Source organism: Corvus cornix, chromosome 5 (assembly GCF_000738735.6).
Source record: "Corvus cornix cornix isolate S_Up_H32 chromosome 5, ASM73873v5, whole genome shotgun sequence".
In the NCBI taxonomy this organism is placed as follows: domain Eukaryota; kingdom Metazoa; phylum Chordata; class Aves; order Passeriformes; family Corvidae; genus Corvus; species Corvus cornix.
The window spans coordinates 22,357,094-22,373,389 of NC_046335.1; the positions used below are offsets into that span (position 1 = coordinate 22,357,094).

General features: G+C 45.5%; 1 protein-coding gene across 3 annotated transcripts; it reads left to right on the forward strand.

Annotated features, from left to right (window-relative positions):
* The first annotated feature begins 652 nt into the window (after positions 1-652).
* ANGEL1 (angel homolog 1) lies at positions 653-16,206 on the forward strand. Of its 3 annotated transcripts, none has more exons than XM_039553469.1 (10): positions 653-772; positions 2,608-3,207; positions 3,719-3,945; positions 4,519-4,588; positions 4,980-5,413; positions 6,105-6,231; positions 7,078-7,188; positions 8,356-8,425; positions 8,854-9,011; positions 9,867-16,206. In XM_039553469.1, exons 2-10 carry the CDS (start codon positions 2,841-2,843, stop codon positions 10,034-10,036), a joined length of 1,734 nt encoding a protein of 577 aa, XP_039409403.1. In that variant the 5' UTR covers positions 653-772; positions 2,608-2,840; the 3' UTR covers positions 10,037-16,206. The 3 variants fall into 3 exon arrangements, with proteins under 3 accessions (XP_039409403.1, XP_039409401.1, XP_039409402.1); XM_039553467.1 differs by lacking the exon at positions 653-772 and adding an exon at positions 847-951; XM_039553468.1 differs by lacking the exons at positions 653-772; positions 8,356-8,425; positions 9,867-16,206 and adding an exon at positions 847-951 and having other exon boundaries at positions 8,854-8,975.
* The last annotated feature ends 90 nt before the right edge of the window (positions 16,207-16,296 follow it).

Genomic DNA, 16,296 nt, shown 5'->3' on the forward strand with positions numbered 1-16,296 from the left:
GATTACACGTTAGAAATGTGTATTTGGTGTAAAAAGCTGTAGCGTGCTCAGCTCAATCTGTTTGCCTTTAGATGTTGAAAACATTTGATTGTGAAGTAAACATTGACATTCTGGACTTCAACCAGGACTTTGCTTTTCATATGCAACTGTTTTCGACATGTGATGGGTCTCCACTTGCAGATGCCAGAGTACTCACAGCCAGGTGATGACTGATTTTGCAGACCTCTGATGACCTCTCAGCAGCACCGGGTGAGGGAACACTCCTGCTCTGCTGTCTCCCCCATCCCATCAGCACTGCCGCATAGAAGTTGTGCTTTGGAAAACCGTGGCTATCATCAGTGGTGTTCGAAAAGCCTGCGTAACATCTGGAGCAAATGCTGGCTTTCCAGGAGACAAAAAAAAAAAAAAAAAAAAAAAAAAAAAAAAAAAAACGGAAAATAATCCTGTTTGGATTTCTGGAGAACAGGGGGTGAACATTTTTGTCGGAAACCACAAATTGCAGGGTGGTGGGGCCATAAAGCAACCGTCACTCAGCCCTGGGTCACAGCTTCTGACACCCTCGGGCACAGCACAGCTGCCGGGCCCTTAAGCAGGCCTCGGGCCCGGGCCGCGCTCCTGCCCTACAGCGAGGCAGGCAGGCAGGCAGGCAGGGCCCCACCCCGGCCGGGGCCGTCCCTCCACGGACTGCGGCCTCCCGGGAGCAGGCGGTCCTGGAGCGGCGCTCGGGGAGCGCCAGGCCCGAGCCGGCTGCCAGCCCCGGGGTCCCGACGCGGTGAGTGCCTGGGCACGCCGGGCTCCGCCGAGCCCGCGCCGTGAGGCCGTAGCTGAGGCGGGGCCGGCGCGGCGGCGGGGCCGGGCCGGGGGCGGTGGAGGCCGGGCCGGGCGGCATGATCGGCACCGTGCTCTGCTATGTGCTGCTGCCGGCGGCGCGGCTCCTCCAGGCCCTCCGAGGTAACCCGGCCCCGGGCGGGCGGCGGCGGGGGCAGGGGAGCTGGCGGGGTGGCCCGGAGGGGCGGGGATGTCCCTCGCCGTCCCCCGCCCCGGCCGGGAGGTAGGGGTGCGGCCCGGCGGCCAGGGTCGGCCCGGCTGCCCCGGAACTCCCCGAGGCTCTGGCCCTGGGCAGGTGGGGCCTGGGCTGCTGGCCACGGGCAGCGCGGGGAACTGCGTGTTTGGAGGGAACAGCTGCCGGCTGTTGTGCTGCAGAGGCAGACTGCGCTTTGCGTAGGGGCTCTACCTGCTGCCCCGAACCTGCTCTCCAGGCTTGGGGACACCCTTGGAGATGGGCTGCTCAGAGATCTGTGATCCTCCAAGGACCTGCGGGTGATTTCATGGATGGACTTCTGTTTTGTGTGCATCGCTATTTCACTTAGTTTCCTAGATCCTGCTGCTGCTTCACAGTTTCTGGTTACTGAGCTGATGTAAAGCCACCCTCCAGCCTGAATCTGTCCCCGGCCCTGTAGCAACTACTGGACTGGCATGCTGTGTTTTTTCATAGCAAGCAGCGAGCTGACTCATCTCAAATTTAGCTGCTATTGTGTATTAACAGGCTCTTGTAAGCACTCTTCATGCCAGTGGTGTGTGGCAGCATTACCTTGGTGCATTGGTGTTTCTGACATTCATGAACTTAATTACAAACCGACAGAGAGAAGTATGGTTATTAAAGCTGTGTTCCTGGCACATACAGAAAACTTTGACACAAAATATATAGTAAAACTATACATGGATGTTGCTGACATAGTATGTTACTGCTATGGCTGACTGACAGGGATGCAGAGAAAAAAAGTGATATGTAATCAGCAGAAATTACTAGTTAACAGTAGGGACGAGTGTCTGTGCAGAATTCATAGCAAAATGCAAATGCCATCTCTTGTATAGATGCAAGTGAAAGGAGTCTCTGTCTTTTTCTACTTTACTGCACAAATATTGGTATATTCAAGTGTTACATTAAAAGCAGTTTAAAGTGGTTTTATTTTTTTGCCACATTAGTCATCAAGTGATCTGTAATTCTCACCAGGACTACTTCTGTGCATATACTCTCTCTAATCAGGCATTTGTTGGTTCCTCTGTGTCTTCATTTTTCATCTCTTAGTAACAGAATGGTTTTTCTTCTACAACATATTCTTGTGATATATTTTATTCTCTTAGCTGACTGCTATTTCTTACTCAGTCCCTGGAAAGAAGCTTGCTCCAAGTGGTGATCTACAAGACCTTGGTTTCTTAGCCCATGCACCTGATCAGCTAACTTTTACAGACTGTGCCTTTACATATATTGCTGAGAGCTGATAGTTTCCACAAAGCCTTTCAGCTTGGCCGTCTGTGGTGCTGCATGAGTTAGAATTGCATTCCCTGGATTTGATAAAGCCATTGCTGTTGTGTGCAGTTTCAGTGACTTGGACTAATTTAACTGGACGTGGACTGTGGCTTAGCATCCTGGAGGAGGCAGGGGAAGTTACTTAGACTGTAACTGTTTTTCCTCAGAGAAGTAATTTGTTTGGATTGCTATAGTGAATGGTTGTATTGCACAGAGTTATAGCAATTGGAATCAGACAAGAATGAGCGAGTAAGCATTTCTGGCTGTCTTATTTTGATTTTGTTTTTAAATGACAGATGCTTTCTTTACCTGTCGAAAGAATGTGCTTCTGGCGAAGAGCCCGTCCACCCAGATAGAAGGTGTCTTTGCTGCCACCAGAGGAACATCAGTCCCAGAAGAGCAAGAAGCCCTTCTCCAGCAGTGGCTGGAGGAAGGAGTAGAGAATTTGCCAGCCAGTGAGAGTGTTCCAGCAGTGAGGAAAGTGTCAGTTACACTCACTAGTGACTGGTTTGAAGGTTCAGAGCTATTGATGACTAGCCTCAGTGACCTGAATACATCTCCAGAAGTCACCCGGTGTGCTGATCAGCAGCTCTCAGAGCTAAATGCTTTGGCTTCTTCAGAACTGCAAGATCATGCAGTGGCTGAACTGGCAAGATTACCAGCAGAGGAAACAGTGACTGTAGGAGGCAGTGCCCCTTGGGCAGCTGTGGTGCCACAGACAGATCACCAGACAGCTGGCTGTGCTGGTATCAACGTGGAAGTGCTGAATGATGACCCAGCTGTGCTGGCCTGGAGTTTAGCGTGTGATGCAGAGACAGTGCCACCAGTGCTCCCAGCCCGGCCCATTCAGGATGCGGTGCCATTTTATCCTGTCCCAACAGAGGTGCCCTACCATGGTCAGTAATGGCTCTGAATCTGATATTTAGCTTGGGATTGGCATTTGTAGTGAATGTGGTCAGGTTACTGTGTTTGGGCTTGCTGTCACTAAGACATTGATTGTCCCTGCAGAATTGACAGGATCTGCTAGTGAAAACTGTAAAGTGAGTTTTTGCTGAGGAGGGGCTGGTCACAGCTAGTGGTTTCTGTGCTGTTAGACTGTCTGGTCTGAATATCAGTATATGTTCCTTAGCCAAGTGCTGGGTTTATACTCTAAAAAACGCCAAAAAAGTGTGTCTGGTGTTCCAGGATGCTTGACTCTGGTCATTTGTTATGCTGTCCCTGCAGACAACTATCCAAAGGTATCCAGAGAGAGCATCTGAAAACCAGAGTGGGTGAGGGTTTGCTGAGAAGCTAGAGTGCCCTTAGCTTAGGGACTGAGAATGGCTATTTTCTGGGTCCCAGGGGAACCAAAATATCAGCAAGGTACCCAGTGTGCCTGTAACTTTGTTTTTTGTCTCTTGTATATAGAGATCTTATGGAGAGACTGGGAGGATCTTTCTGTCCAGCCCTGTGTCTTAGAGCAGGTCTCAAAAACCACTCCTCTATTTGAATTTCGAGTCATGTCTTACAACATCCTTGCCCAGGACCTGGTTGAGCAGGGCCTTGATCTCTATGTACACTGTCATCCGGACATCCTGAACTGGAACTACCGCCTTCCAAACCTTTTGCAGGAGATCCAGCACTGGGATCCTGACGTAAGTGTGACTGAGCCCTCCCTACTCAGTGTCACCAGAATGTGAATTCCTTGTTTGATCTAACAGTATTAAGAAAAGAAAAAGATGGGGGCAAGTCCTAGGAAGATGCTACCTGCTTGGTAACTGAGCACTGATTGCTCTGAGAGTGTTTGAGGACTTTCACAGACCCTTTTTTTGGTGTCTGTCTTGCTTTGATTGTAGAAACTAGTCATACTTTGATAGCAGGGCTTAACTTCTATAAACAGCAGAAGTAGAGGAAGAAGGACCAGTTTTCTAAGGCAGCACAGGAGGGGAAGCCTGCATAGAAGAGGACTCCATGAATTTCTCTATTCTTTGAGTCCTCTTTGTGGGATGAAGGATCTTTTGCCTCATCACTGGAAAACTGAATGATAAGCTAATGTGACCCAGAAAGTCATTGCTCTTCATCTAGAAAGTACAGGACAGAGTTGCAGTGATGACATTTCTGGTTGGAGGGTTGGTATGTGAGTGTACTTTTCCACTTTCTTCCTTCCCCCAGAAAAGGTAACTAGTAAAATACTTGCGGAGTGAGTGAGGTCTCTGCCTTCCTTCCAGGTTCTGTGTCTCCAAGAGGTACAAGAGAACCATTACTGGGAGCAACTGGAACCAACATTCAAGGAGATGGGTATGTCCTGCTTTTGTGGGTCTGTACATCAGCTCATGGGACTGGCCAAGCAGTGCTTTCTGCTTAACGTCTTCAAAGCACTCAGTTTCAAGAGACCTATTCCTGTGTGCCAGGTGGCTGCTGGCCCTGCTTCTGAACTAGCTTCCTAGACCTTTATCCTTTCTTTTGCAATTGATGTTTCTGAGTTGAATGATCAGAGTAACAAAACAGAGGCCCTAGGAGGACACGGAGAGAGAAAATACCCTCAATGATTAATAATAAAGGATGATTATTGGAACAGAATTGGGTATATTGCTGTACCCAAATGTAGTAAGAACCTTTTCTATGCAGACTTGCTGAGTCTGAGGTAGTGACTGGATAAGCCTTTTAATAGGTGACGGTTTCTTTTCAGGCTTTGCATGCTTCTATAAGCGCAGAACCGGGACGAAGACAGATGGATGTGCGGTGTGCTATAAGCACAGCAGGTTCCAGCTGATCAGCCTCAGCCCCATAGAATACTTCCGGCCTGGTCTGGACGTCCTCAACCGGGATAATGTGGGCTTGGTGCTGCTGCTACAGCCTGTGCTCCCAGAGGGCCTAGGTCTGAAGGCAGTCAGTCCTTTGTGTGTGGCCAACACTCATGTGTTGTTCAATCCCCGTCGAGGAGATATCAAACTGGCTCAGGTGGCCTTGCTGCTAGCAGAGATTGACAAAATTGCAAGAACTACTGAAGGCAGCTACTATCCTGTCATCTTGTGTGGAGACCTGAACTCTGTACCTGATTCTCCACTCTACAAATTCATCCGAAATGGTGAACTTTCCTACCATGGGATGCCAGCCTGGAAGGTAGTTGCCAGCCAGAACTGGGATTGGATAGCTTTTTATTGCATGCTGCTAGAGAAATGCATGGCTGCATTCTTTCTCTTGTGAGGAAATAGTCTTAATACTGAATAAAGTTCTTCAGCAATCTTCCCCAATGTCTCCAGCACTGCAGGGGAAAGAAGCAGACAAGTGTGTGCCTTTTGTTTCCACCACTGCTCTTTTGGTTTCTCTTGAGGCAGGCTTGTGATAATAGACCACTTAATTTCAAGTCTTTTTTTCCCTTTCCTATGGAGTTGTTATGCCTGGGTGACTGGAAGTGTAGGGAAGTGCAACTCCACCAAGACTTACTGAAATTTTACATGGATGTTTGTTCTGAAAAAAGTTTGAAGTGGGTACCTATGCTAGAGTCTCCTGTGGTTATGTCTTACTGTGTGTCTGTGATCAAATACATGGTTGGCTTTCAAGCTAAATCATCACTCCAGTAAGATGCCTGTAAAGTATCTCGTCAGGTGACTTTTATCTAATTGTATCTGTCCCCTGCAGCTGAAGGTTTATTATGCCTGCACCATACTCTGAATGGCTTAGTTCGTGCCTTTCTATGAGGGCATTCTCCTGTCTTGCTCTTGACAAGTGTGTATGTGTACATTTTCTACATCTTGCAGAAGTTCTGCTTTGTGTCACTGATGGTTGCACTCCTTTTCTGGCCTTCTTGCAGGTGTCTGGTCAGGAAGACTTTTCCCAACAATTGTATTCACGGAAACTGCTGGCCCCACTGTGGCCAAGGTCACTGGGTGTAACAGACAAGTGCCAGTATGTTACCCTGTGCCAGCCAAAGAAACTTGGTGAGCTCCAGTATGCACTGACAACATGAGTTTGCTGAGGATGGGCAGTTTGTGGGTCTTGCTGTCTCTCTGAGTGCATGAGGCACTCAACAAAGATTCTCCCCTTCTACTTGGTATATGAATTAAATACAATTTTTTCAGAATCTATTGCTGTAGCCTCATTTCTACTGTTTTCTTTCTCTAGTCAGGAGCTGAATGTTCCTCTACCAGTAACAATTGCTCTATGTGTCTCTCTCATATTCCCAGACTTAGGCTTTTGTGCAGTTGTAAACTATGTTCAGCAGGCACAGCTTTCATCTGCAGGTGTTTGGGGGTATGGTTTTGGATCGTATTTGCAAACCACTGTTAAGAAATCATTCCTAAGACCCAGTTACACTCATGTCTGTTCTCTGCATCCATAGAGAGGATTAAAAAAATGGAGCCCACACAAAACAGCTTTTTTTAAAATCTTGAATGTAGAACTTGTATTCAGCCTGATCTCCAGAAATGTTTTCTTTTTCAGCAGACATTTCCTTGAGTTACACACTAACTGATCTGCTTGAAAGTCCCTTGAACTTGTGGTGTCTCAGAGAGGACATTTATAATTGGTACTGACCATAACTGTTGCATTCGTAAAGGGATAGCAGTAGCTGTGCTCAGTGCTTCTACTTTTACACATCTCTTCTGTTCTATGTAGGTTATTAGGTGATTTCTGTTCTCATGGTATCAGGGTGCTTGGGCACAAAAGCCACTCTAAAACCAAAGAGGTCTAAGAGGCCCAAAGGTCTAAAATACATGTAGATGTTCCCTAGGGATGTGACTTTGCTGCAATTACTTTCTTCTTTTAACCTGTACTTTTCTCTGCAGGGAGACGTGAATACAGCCGTGACTTCCTGCTCCAGTTCCGCTTTTGCGATGTTGCCTGTGAGCGACCACCACAGCTGGTCCTCTTGGAAGGTGTGACAGATGCTAAACCAGGTATTAACAGGAGACTTTTCAGCTTGTAACGCCCCTATCTCAATGGAGCACCTCTCCTCTGAGGACAGACTGAGAGGGTTGCGACTGGAGAAGAGAAGGCCCCACTGAGGCCTCATCGTGGCCTTCCAGTACTTAAAGGGGGCTTATAAAAAAAGAGGGATGGTGACTCTTTACACAGGCATATAGTGATGGGACAAGGGGAAATGGTTTTAAACTTCCTAAATGCCTTACTACCTTATTTACATAGAAGTTGGTAAGGCACTGGGCCAGGTTGCCCAGAGAAGTTGTGGATACCACATCCCTGGAAAATGTTCAAGGCCAGGTTGGATGGGGCCCTGGGCAGCCTGATGTAGTGGGTGACATCCTTGCCTGTGGGATGGGGGGATGAAACTAGATGATCTTTAAGGTCCCTTCCAACCCAGGCCATTCTATAGTTGTACTATTCTATGATTTCAAAGAAAACATGAGGTAGAGGTAATGCCTGGTAAGGAAAAGGAAAGGCAGAAGGTGCCTTCTGTGACTGTGATTAGGTTCTATGAGAGCTCAGAGAAGTACACTCTTACCTCCCTCATACACACTGAGATTCAGCTTCTTTTTGAGGCTGTTTCTTATAAAATTCTTTTAAGCTGAAGCACATACATATATTTCTTTTTTCTGCTTCAAGATTTTGGTGGTGGAGAACAACGTGAAGACTGTAATGATACACAATGGCCACAATATAGATGTCTCTGGAAGCTGGTACCCAGTAGACATTGCTGCACCTCTGGGCCTTGTGGCGTGGCTGGTTCTGCTTTCTCCATTTCTGTTCTGCCTTTCTAGACACCCTTTGAGTAGGCTGTAGGCTAAGACAAGCAAGCTTTCTTTGAGAGCAAAGATTGAAATACCCTGAACTTTGATAATATTAAATGCTTTAAGGACGTGTCCTCAGCAGGACAGAATATGACTTCTCAGTTTTTTGCACTAATCTGCTCTAAGGATGTTCCTGTTAGTCTTACAGCTGGTGTTTCCTTTGGGTATTTTCCTTTAAGACGCTTGTGACTGGAAGCTATCTGCTCTTCTTGGGCAAAAAGATTAATTTGTTTTCAGGAGAAGCTTCTCAGACTTGGGATGAGCAGCGTGTTCTGGGATCTGTGTAGGTCTGGTTGGAATCTCTTTGCTCCTTTGCAGACCGCCCTGCACACTGGCCCAAGCCTGCTGCCATGGTGAAAGACCCTGATCCCCAGCCATTCATCCCAAGGTAACTTGGTGCACCTTCAATGGCCCCAGTCTTCAAACTCAGCCTTGTTTTCCTCAACACTGAAAATCTGGCTGAAGTAAAGATTGAAATAAATGTGAGTGAAAGAGAGGAAGGAGGGCTATCTGGAAGAGCTAGATCCACCCAGGACTGTCCCAGCAACTGGGTGCTGCTATGTCAGCATTGTGTTGGTGAGATAGAGAATGAAGGGCATAGACATATACAGGACTGGGTATTGAAGACAAAGGAAGGTCACAGTCTGTCTTGCTTTGGTGTAAGTGGAGTGAATAGTTCTGAAAGATTTTATGTGCTCACAAAGTAGGAATAGTTTAGACAATTGCATCAGCAAGGGACTATTCAGCTGTGAGTGCAGTATTGAAAAGGCATAATTCTCTTTCCTTGCTTGGTAAACAGTAACTGTTTATGTGCAGGTGTTCAGGTGTTATCCAGCATGGCCTCAACCTGACCTCTGTCTACAGCCACTTCCTGCCACAGAGGGGACGCCCAGAGGTCACAACGATGCCCATGGGGCTTGGAGCCACTGTTGATTACATTTTCTACTCAGCAGAGCCTGTGGAGAACAAGGCGGGTGAGTGTGGCAGCGCAGGGCTTATCCCTGTGACATTGGAAGAGGACTGTGAGACAGGCCAGATGGGCAGTGCATTTCATTAAGCTGGAGTGGATCTACAGGATGTGTCTTTGAAATAATACACAAGGTGGAAGTAACATTTGCTCATGTACCATGCAAAGACCCTGCTTATCTTTGCTGTGTAAAAAATGAGGCTGCTTAGGTTCATGTAGACTTTTGAGGAAGCTAGAACAGAATGGATTCTTTTTTTTCTGTATAAATATCTTACTTGTGCTCCTGGTAACAGGCAGTGCTGCATCCTGAGTTCAAGGCTTGGACTTGAACTGGACTGGAAGACTTCTGGTCTGTCTGAGACCATATGGTGTTCTTGGAAGGAGGTGACTCTGGTTCCCTTACAATGGCACTTTCTCTCTGCTACCTGAAACAGGAATTGTCTTGATGAAAGATTGCATGTAAATGTATCCAGGAACTCTCTTGCAGCTGATTTGGGTCATGTCAGAATCAAATTCGGGGAACTGGTTATGAATGAAGAGATTAATTCCTCCTCAGGGGAAAAACTGAAGCTATTGCTAGGGCACAGTAGCATGAAAGGAACTTCTCATGTAAGCAACTACCTGGCGAATTTCATGTTCTTGCTTCCTATGCCTGCAGGTATATGAAACCATGAACAGCAGTATTGTAGGATGCTCACTGCTTTCACATCTAGGCTCAAAGGTGCATGTAGTGTTTGTGCAGGCTGTCTTCATTTATCAGGGAAAGAACAGGAAAGTATTGACAAGCATCCCTCTGTGAGTGTATAGAGTTAATCCACAGTGCCAATCTCTGATTGATGTTTCTTTCCATTTTCTGTGTCAGGTCGCAGGCTGTACAAGGATGGAGCCCTGAAGCTGCTTGGCCGTCTTTCTCTTCTCTCTGAAGATGTCCTCTTGATGGCAAATGGCTTACCAAATCATTTTTGTTCATCTGACCATCTCTGCCTGCTGGCTAGCTTTGGCTTGGAGATCTCCAGCCTCAGAGAGAGTTAGTGTTGGTACCCTTTCCCTAAAGAAAAGCTGTTCTGAATATGGCAGTTGACGCTCTGGATTGCACAACCTGCTTGCAAGAAAACCCTTTTCCTTGTCATGCCCTAAAAGTCCTTTTCTCCCCTCAGACCCTTACTAAAAGCAGGGATGAGAGAGTCAGAGCGTTTTTTGCGTTGGTATTTTCTGGGTCTCTGCAAACCTGAGCTGTGTTCCCGGTGGGCTGCCAGGTGTATTCAGGCATTAGCAACTCTTAAAGGGAGCCTCGTTCCACTGCCTTGTTTAGCAGAGGTGATTTTGTGCTACAGGAACCAAAGTAACTCCCATGTTTATTTGTCCCTGTGTGAGATTTTCAAGGAGCTGGAAAAGAGGGGCAATGCTATCTGCTTTTGGTTAGTTTAAGTGCTACCAAGGAGCATGGGATGTATACGCCAATACTCTTCACACCAAAACAATAGTTTTTTTAAATTTCTCAGTAACAGTTTAGTCCTTTCAGGGCTAGTTGTTTTGTTGCCTTTTAGATTGGATCTGCTAGCTGCTTAGAAATGTGTTTTACTTAATAATCTGTAAGGGGTGACTTGCTAACAGAAGGGTTTGTGTGGTGTAACAGTTTCTACAAGAAACTGCTTGCTGTGACTAATGGACCAGGGAATGGGATTGCCAGGAATGGAGCCAGGGGTTCTAGTGAGCCACCAACAGTAGCTCTAGAACTGCAGCAAAAGCCTAGAGGCCTTGGGGAAGCCTTCCTTCCTTTCCAGCAGTCTCAGAATGGTACCTAATTTGTCTTTTTTAGGAAAAATATTTAGGATCCTCCCAGTGGATATCCTGTGGAAAAAAGTACCCTGTAAGGCATGACAACCCCAGAAGGCTATAACTCTGGTTGTCCCAAAAGAGATGAAAATGGAAGGCATGTGAGAGTCAGCAGAGCCATCAGATGGAAGAGCTGATCTTGTCACTTGCCCTGTTCTTTTCTCTATTCACTCCCTATTGCATTCAGCCTGCCAGGGGTCAATAGCCAACCTGTAGCATCCATCTCCTGCACCAGACTGAAGTCCATGCTGTGTCCTTCTTCTGGACTCAGCCATGTTTAGGTAGATAGAACACTTAGGATCAACTCCTGTCTCTTGACATGCACTGGGAGGCACTGGGAGGAGGGGGAAGGCTGTGTAACTTGGAGCCAGACTGCAGTCACTTGGATCCCAGTGTACCTTTGTTATCCTATTGGTGTGGTTTTGTCAGCAGTGGCTTGGCCAGTACAAAAGCAGTTGAGCTGTACCTGTTCCTGGAGTAAATTCCCCAGTTCAGCCTGACATTTGGTGCTCAGTTTTTCCCTAAGAGATGAGACCAGTATTGGCAGAAATATTATCAATCTTCTGTTCACAAAGGAGGCAGGAACCTCAGGTTTTTGTGGGAAGGCACAGAAGACTTGAAACACTTTTTGTTCTTCATGGTCTATATTGAGGGACTTTGATATTTTAAATGTTACTTTCTTTATTGAAAAATAAAATACTGCTAATCTAAGAAAATACCACAAAGTAACTGCAGCACCTTGTATTTCTGGCAGCTGAACCTCTGAGGACTTGCTCAACAAAGTTTTGCTGGCTGGGAGGTCGAAAAGGGCAAATTGACTACACAAGGAAGTAGTGAGGGTTGAAGAGAGGGAAGAAGTGAGCCTAACTGTTACCTCCCAGCACATGCCTAAATCCCAGAGGTGGCTTCTCTGGCCTTGGGCTTGTCTTGCCCCCTCCCCCCCACAAAGAAAGATTTCCATTCGGGAACCCTTGCCTTCCTCCCAAAGAAAGCAATACTGCTGATCTTTTACAGCCTACTTCTGTAAACTACAAAACAAGGTGTGTGGGGGGGGGTTGTGTTCTGTGCCCTTATGAGTGTGTAAGGACTCCATATTCCCTTCTTGCCCTGCCAGATGGTGTGGTATTTGTCTGGTGATGTGTGGATAGCTTTTGCAACCTCTTGAGAGTTTCTGTAAGTGAACAGCAATCTTGGGGGCATGTGAATAATTTTGCCCTTAGGTAATAGTTCTGGCATGTCACTGGTACATGGGGAGGGATGCAGAGGTGTGCATTTGTATGACTATGTTTATGTCACAGTTTGACTGATTTCTGCAAGTACTCTTATTTTGCAAGCAGTCGTATTTAGAAAAAGGGAGAGAAGGAAAGGGTGAACTGGGAGCTTTACTTTCTATCTGGCTCAAAAAGAGCTTACCAGAAGGCAGCCTGGTTGCAGATGACTCCCTCCTGCTGTTAACATTGTAATAGGAAGCTTAGAAGATGCTAAAGGTTTAACAACAACCAACCAAAAGCACAACAAAAAATTCTGTGACACATGGTGTTGGCACTTGGAACTTTTAACTATCTGCTTCCATTGTAATTGCTGGCTGGGCCTGACGGTCAGTTTATGAGGCGGGGGGGTGTGTGGGGGGGTGTGTATGTATGAAAGCTGCTCGCCCCCCTGTTGAGACCCCTAAGGTGTGCACTGGACACCAGCAAATGAACTGGTTGCCCCTGCACTGCCTGAAGCACCCTGCAGTCCTGTGATGTAACTCAGGTGGAGGACCCGTGTTCCAATTTCACAAATGCTTTTTCCATTTTATGGAAACCAAAGCCTTGACTTGTGGGCAAATTGCATGGAAGCATCTCAGGGAGGTTTTTAGGTTCCGGCTATACTTTGCTGGAAAATCTAATGTTGCACGGGTCAAACTAATGCTTTCCCTTTCCATGCATGAAGTAATGTGGTATGCACTTGGAATGGTTACGTTTTTGAACACTAGATATGGAGTCGTGCTGAGAAACCCCAGGAGTATGACTACAAGTCCCCTTATTCTTCTGGAGGTTATAGTGCTCCCAGGGTGACTTGTAGCTCCCAAAGACCTGCTTTGTTGGGCACTCATAGGTAAAACTATGGCAGAAATGCAGGACCATTGCTAGTGACTGCATAGACACAAAGGCAGAGTTGAAGACTTGATCTCTGTGTTTATTTTGACCACTGTCCCAGAAGCTCTAGTATAGATTCTTATGGAGGTTGTCTGTTTCAGAAAAATAAAAATTCCTGTGTTCTAGAGCAATTTGGGGTTAATATCAAATGGATCTGGAGGCCTGTGAATGCCTCTGACTGTGTGGGATTATAGGAGAAGTTTGGAGGTGGGGTGGGTAGAAAGTTCCCAACTGTAAAATAGCAACTAGCATATAGTTTTTGGGAGAAGATAATGTGTTTTGTGATGCTTTAAGAGTAGCACCCAGAGATACAATCAGAGCCTGTGGTAATGAGCATCGTAATGGGATGCAGAACTGAGATTCCAGATGTAGCTCTTAGCATTGTTTCTGGACCTAAATGCATGATGAGTTGTCATTAACACGGCTTTCTGATGAATTACGGAGGGGTCTGTAAATGGTTATGAAAGTAGAACAGCAGTATCTGCAATGCTCAGAAGGGGAAGGAGTCACAGAGGTAATTACCAACTACATCACCTTAGTAGTGATGTAGAGTTCAGGGACACTGGTGCTTAGGTGAACTGATGCCAGAGACCACTGGCAGTGTGTGTGTATTCCCTATTGGCAGCCTCCTAAACTGCAGGAGTATGCAGCTGTAGAGGCCAACACGTATTTGACAAAGTATCTTTGCCAAAAACCAGCTTAGTTTGCACCACAGCTGCTTGGCTGTATTTAGTTATGCTATTTAGATAGAAGTTGGACTTCCTTCATTTTCTCAGTTTTAAGTTCATTGCTTCAGGAGGTTGCCCTTCATAATCAGTTTTCCCAATTACATGGGATGGGAGGAGTGGTACACAATATAGTTGCTCTAGCTTCTTTCCTGTTCTTAATAAATGAAACTTGGCTGCTGTTTGAGATCTTCTTTCTCCATGCCTTTTTCTTATGAGCTATCTCTCCAGCAGCTGTTTTCCCATGACTGCTCGATCCAGTTATCTTTCTGAGTTACCAATGTTTATTTTTTCTGCAGCTGTATTTCTTCATTTAAAAGTTATAGGTTCAGTTCTCTAGGTCTAAGTTTTATTGTAAATGCAACATTTAAATGGTGTCAAGATGTAAGATAGTGGGTTTCCTCACCCCTGAAGAATTAAGTGGGAGGAGTGGGAGCTCTGAAACGAACACTTAGATGGGAGTAACACTTGTTATATAAAACAAAAACCCCGAGTTTCAGATTTATTGTTAGTGCTCTGTATGCCACCTGCTTTCTGAAGGCAGAACTCTGAAATATACTTGACCTTAGTGTCTCTTCCCTGAGGAGTCTCTAAGAGGTCGTAAGAAGTTCAGCATCTCAGAATCTCTTTTAAGAATGGATCAAGGTATGAGTCTTGCTCTTAACGATGTGTTGATGATGGTGTTGGCAAATAGTCTGCATAGCAGGGTGTTGCTACAGTCCAGTATCTGTTCCCATTGCCACCATCTCAGTATACTGAACATTTATTGGATGTACTGTTTAGAAATTTGCAGACATATCCATGGGTTATCCAAATGCAGATGAACTCTTTTGTTGCTTACCTAAAGGGGGAGCACACAAGCGTTAGGGGGATACCATCTCTTTTCAGGCTTCCTGTTGTGCAGACTAATTGAATTGCTGGCTGGCACCTACAGATCTTACCAGACTGTAGCTGCCTGGCCCGTAGTGCTTCCCATAGCACTGTCATGCTGAAGTGCACAAGCCGAATTGAATGTAATGCATTGTGTTTCAAATTATGATACTGAGTTTCTGTAGAGAACTCACCTGTTAAAATGATAACCAAGATGACAGATTTAACAGCTGGCCTGCCTCAAACTCCTTCCTTTTGTCAGCTGTACACATTTGGCTTCTCCGGTCAAGGCAAGTTGTCCTCCAGCTTCCACTGAAAATGTCATTCTAGTCTTGAAGCTATTTTTCTTTTTATTTATTTTAAAATTTATTTATTTTCTTTCAGATTTAGACTGTACATTCCTGTGCTCTTGTATAATAGCTGGAAAATTATTCGTAATTTTGACATGACAAACACAGCAGCGTTCAAGGTCTGGGTTTGGCAAATAGGAGGAGGGCTAGGCTAGACCCTGGCTTGTGCTACAACAAAAGATGTATTTGTTCATCCAATCTTTCATTTATACACAAAAAAACCCCAAACCACCAAACAAAAAAAACCTGTCTTCAAGCCTTAGCCATTTTATTCAGTTTTTTACTTCTTTTCTTTCTGGATGCAAAGCCTTCTACTTCTGTGTTTCTATATAGTCAGTTATTGGCCAGTTGGCAAGCTGCTCTTGAACTGGGAGTAGACGATTGCAGTAGTTATTCTATAGTTATTCCTTCCTCCCTTAAAATGAGAGTAGAAATAGGATGGCACTCACTCTTTGCCAAAATAAAAATATAATCCAGTAAAGCCAACTTTGCTGAGTTAACTTAATTCTGTGATGGCCTGCTGTCCACAGCATGTCACATGCCTTTGCCTACCATAATCCTGCAGTCTCTGCATGAATGGTGCTCTTAAGACTCAGTCTCTCTTTCATGAATGAATTTCTGTGTGCTTTTAGACATGTGAGAGCCTTAAGTCTTGGGCCTCTCAGTGTAAAAACTGACAGGGTGTGCTTTGGTTTTGTTGTTTTTTTTTTAAATTTTCTGCTTCAACATATTGTTTATGTTGAAATAAAGATTTCCCACTTAAGGTTGAAGCAGCATAATCTCTAACTGACTTGAAAACCTAAAACTGCAGGAACAACCAGTAGCAGGGGAAAAACCCGATGTAAAAGGGAGCAGGAAATCTGTGGCCACATCACTGTTTTGCTGTTCCCATTCCACTGTCTAGCAGTCACCCTGATCTATACATCCATAGGGGATATAGGAGTTACCTGATTTAAAGCAAAATCTGTAAGACATGGGGCAGAGGATGTTTTCAAGCAAGCATCTGAAATAGATGTTTAATACTGTACAATTACTTTCCCGCAGGGCAGAAGCTGTTCATATAATTAACTTGGCTAAGAGGGACTATTGCATGTGCCTTTCTCTTTGGAGTAACAGGTCAGAGAATGTTTATTCCTTTCTTATACACACTGTAGGCTTGCCTACATCCTGGCCCTGGTCCCAGTTATTACTCATTTCCCTAGAGAGAAGGGGTATGTTATGCCTGAAAGATGATAGCCTGAATAAAGTTGGATCCCCTTGCTGGGGATCCTTGCACTGGATCTTGCAGCTGACTGTCCTTTATTAACCCAGTATTTGTCTTGAGAAGTCCTGGTGAAGTCATTAGTTTGGAAGGTCACTAAACACAGACT

Bases quoted from the DNA above. Each gene is read 5' to 3' on its own strand.
- ANGEL1 (XM_039553467.1), top strand. From the start codon at position 888: ATGATCGGCACCGTGCTCTGCTATGTGCTGCTGCCGGCGGCGCGGCTC. The intron at 4,589-4,979 runs GTATGTCCTGCT...GTTTCTTTTCAG, and splicing joins ACCAACATTCAAGGAGATGG to GCTTTGCATGCTTCTATAAG. The intron at 7,189-8,355 runs GTATTAACAGGA...GCTCCTTTGCAG, and splicing joins TGTGACAGATGCTAAACCAG to ACCGCCCTGCACACTGGCCC.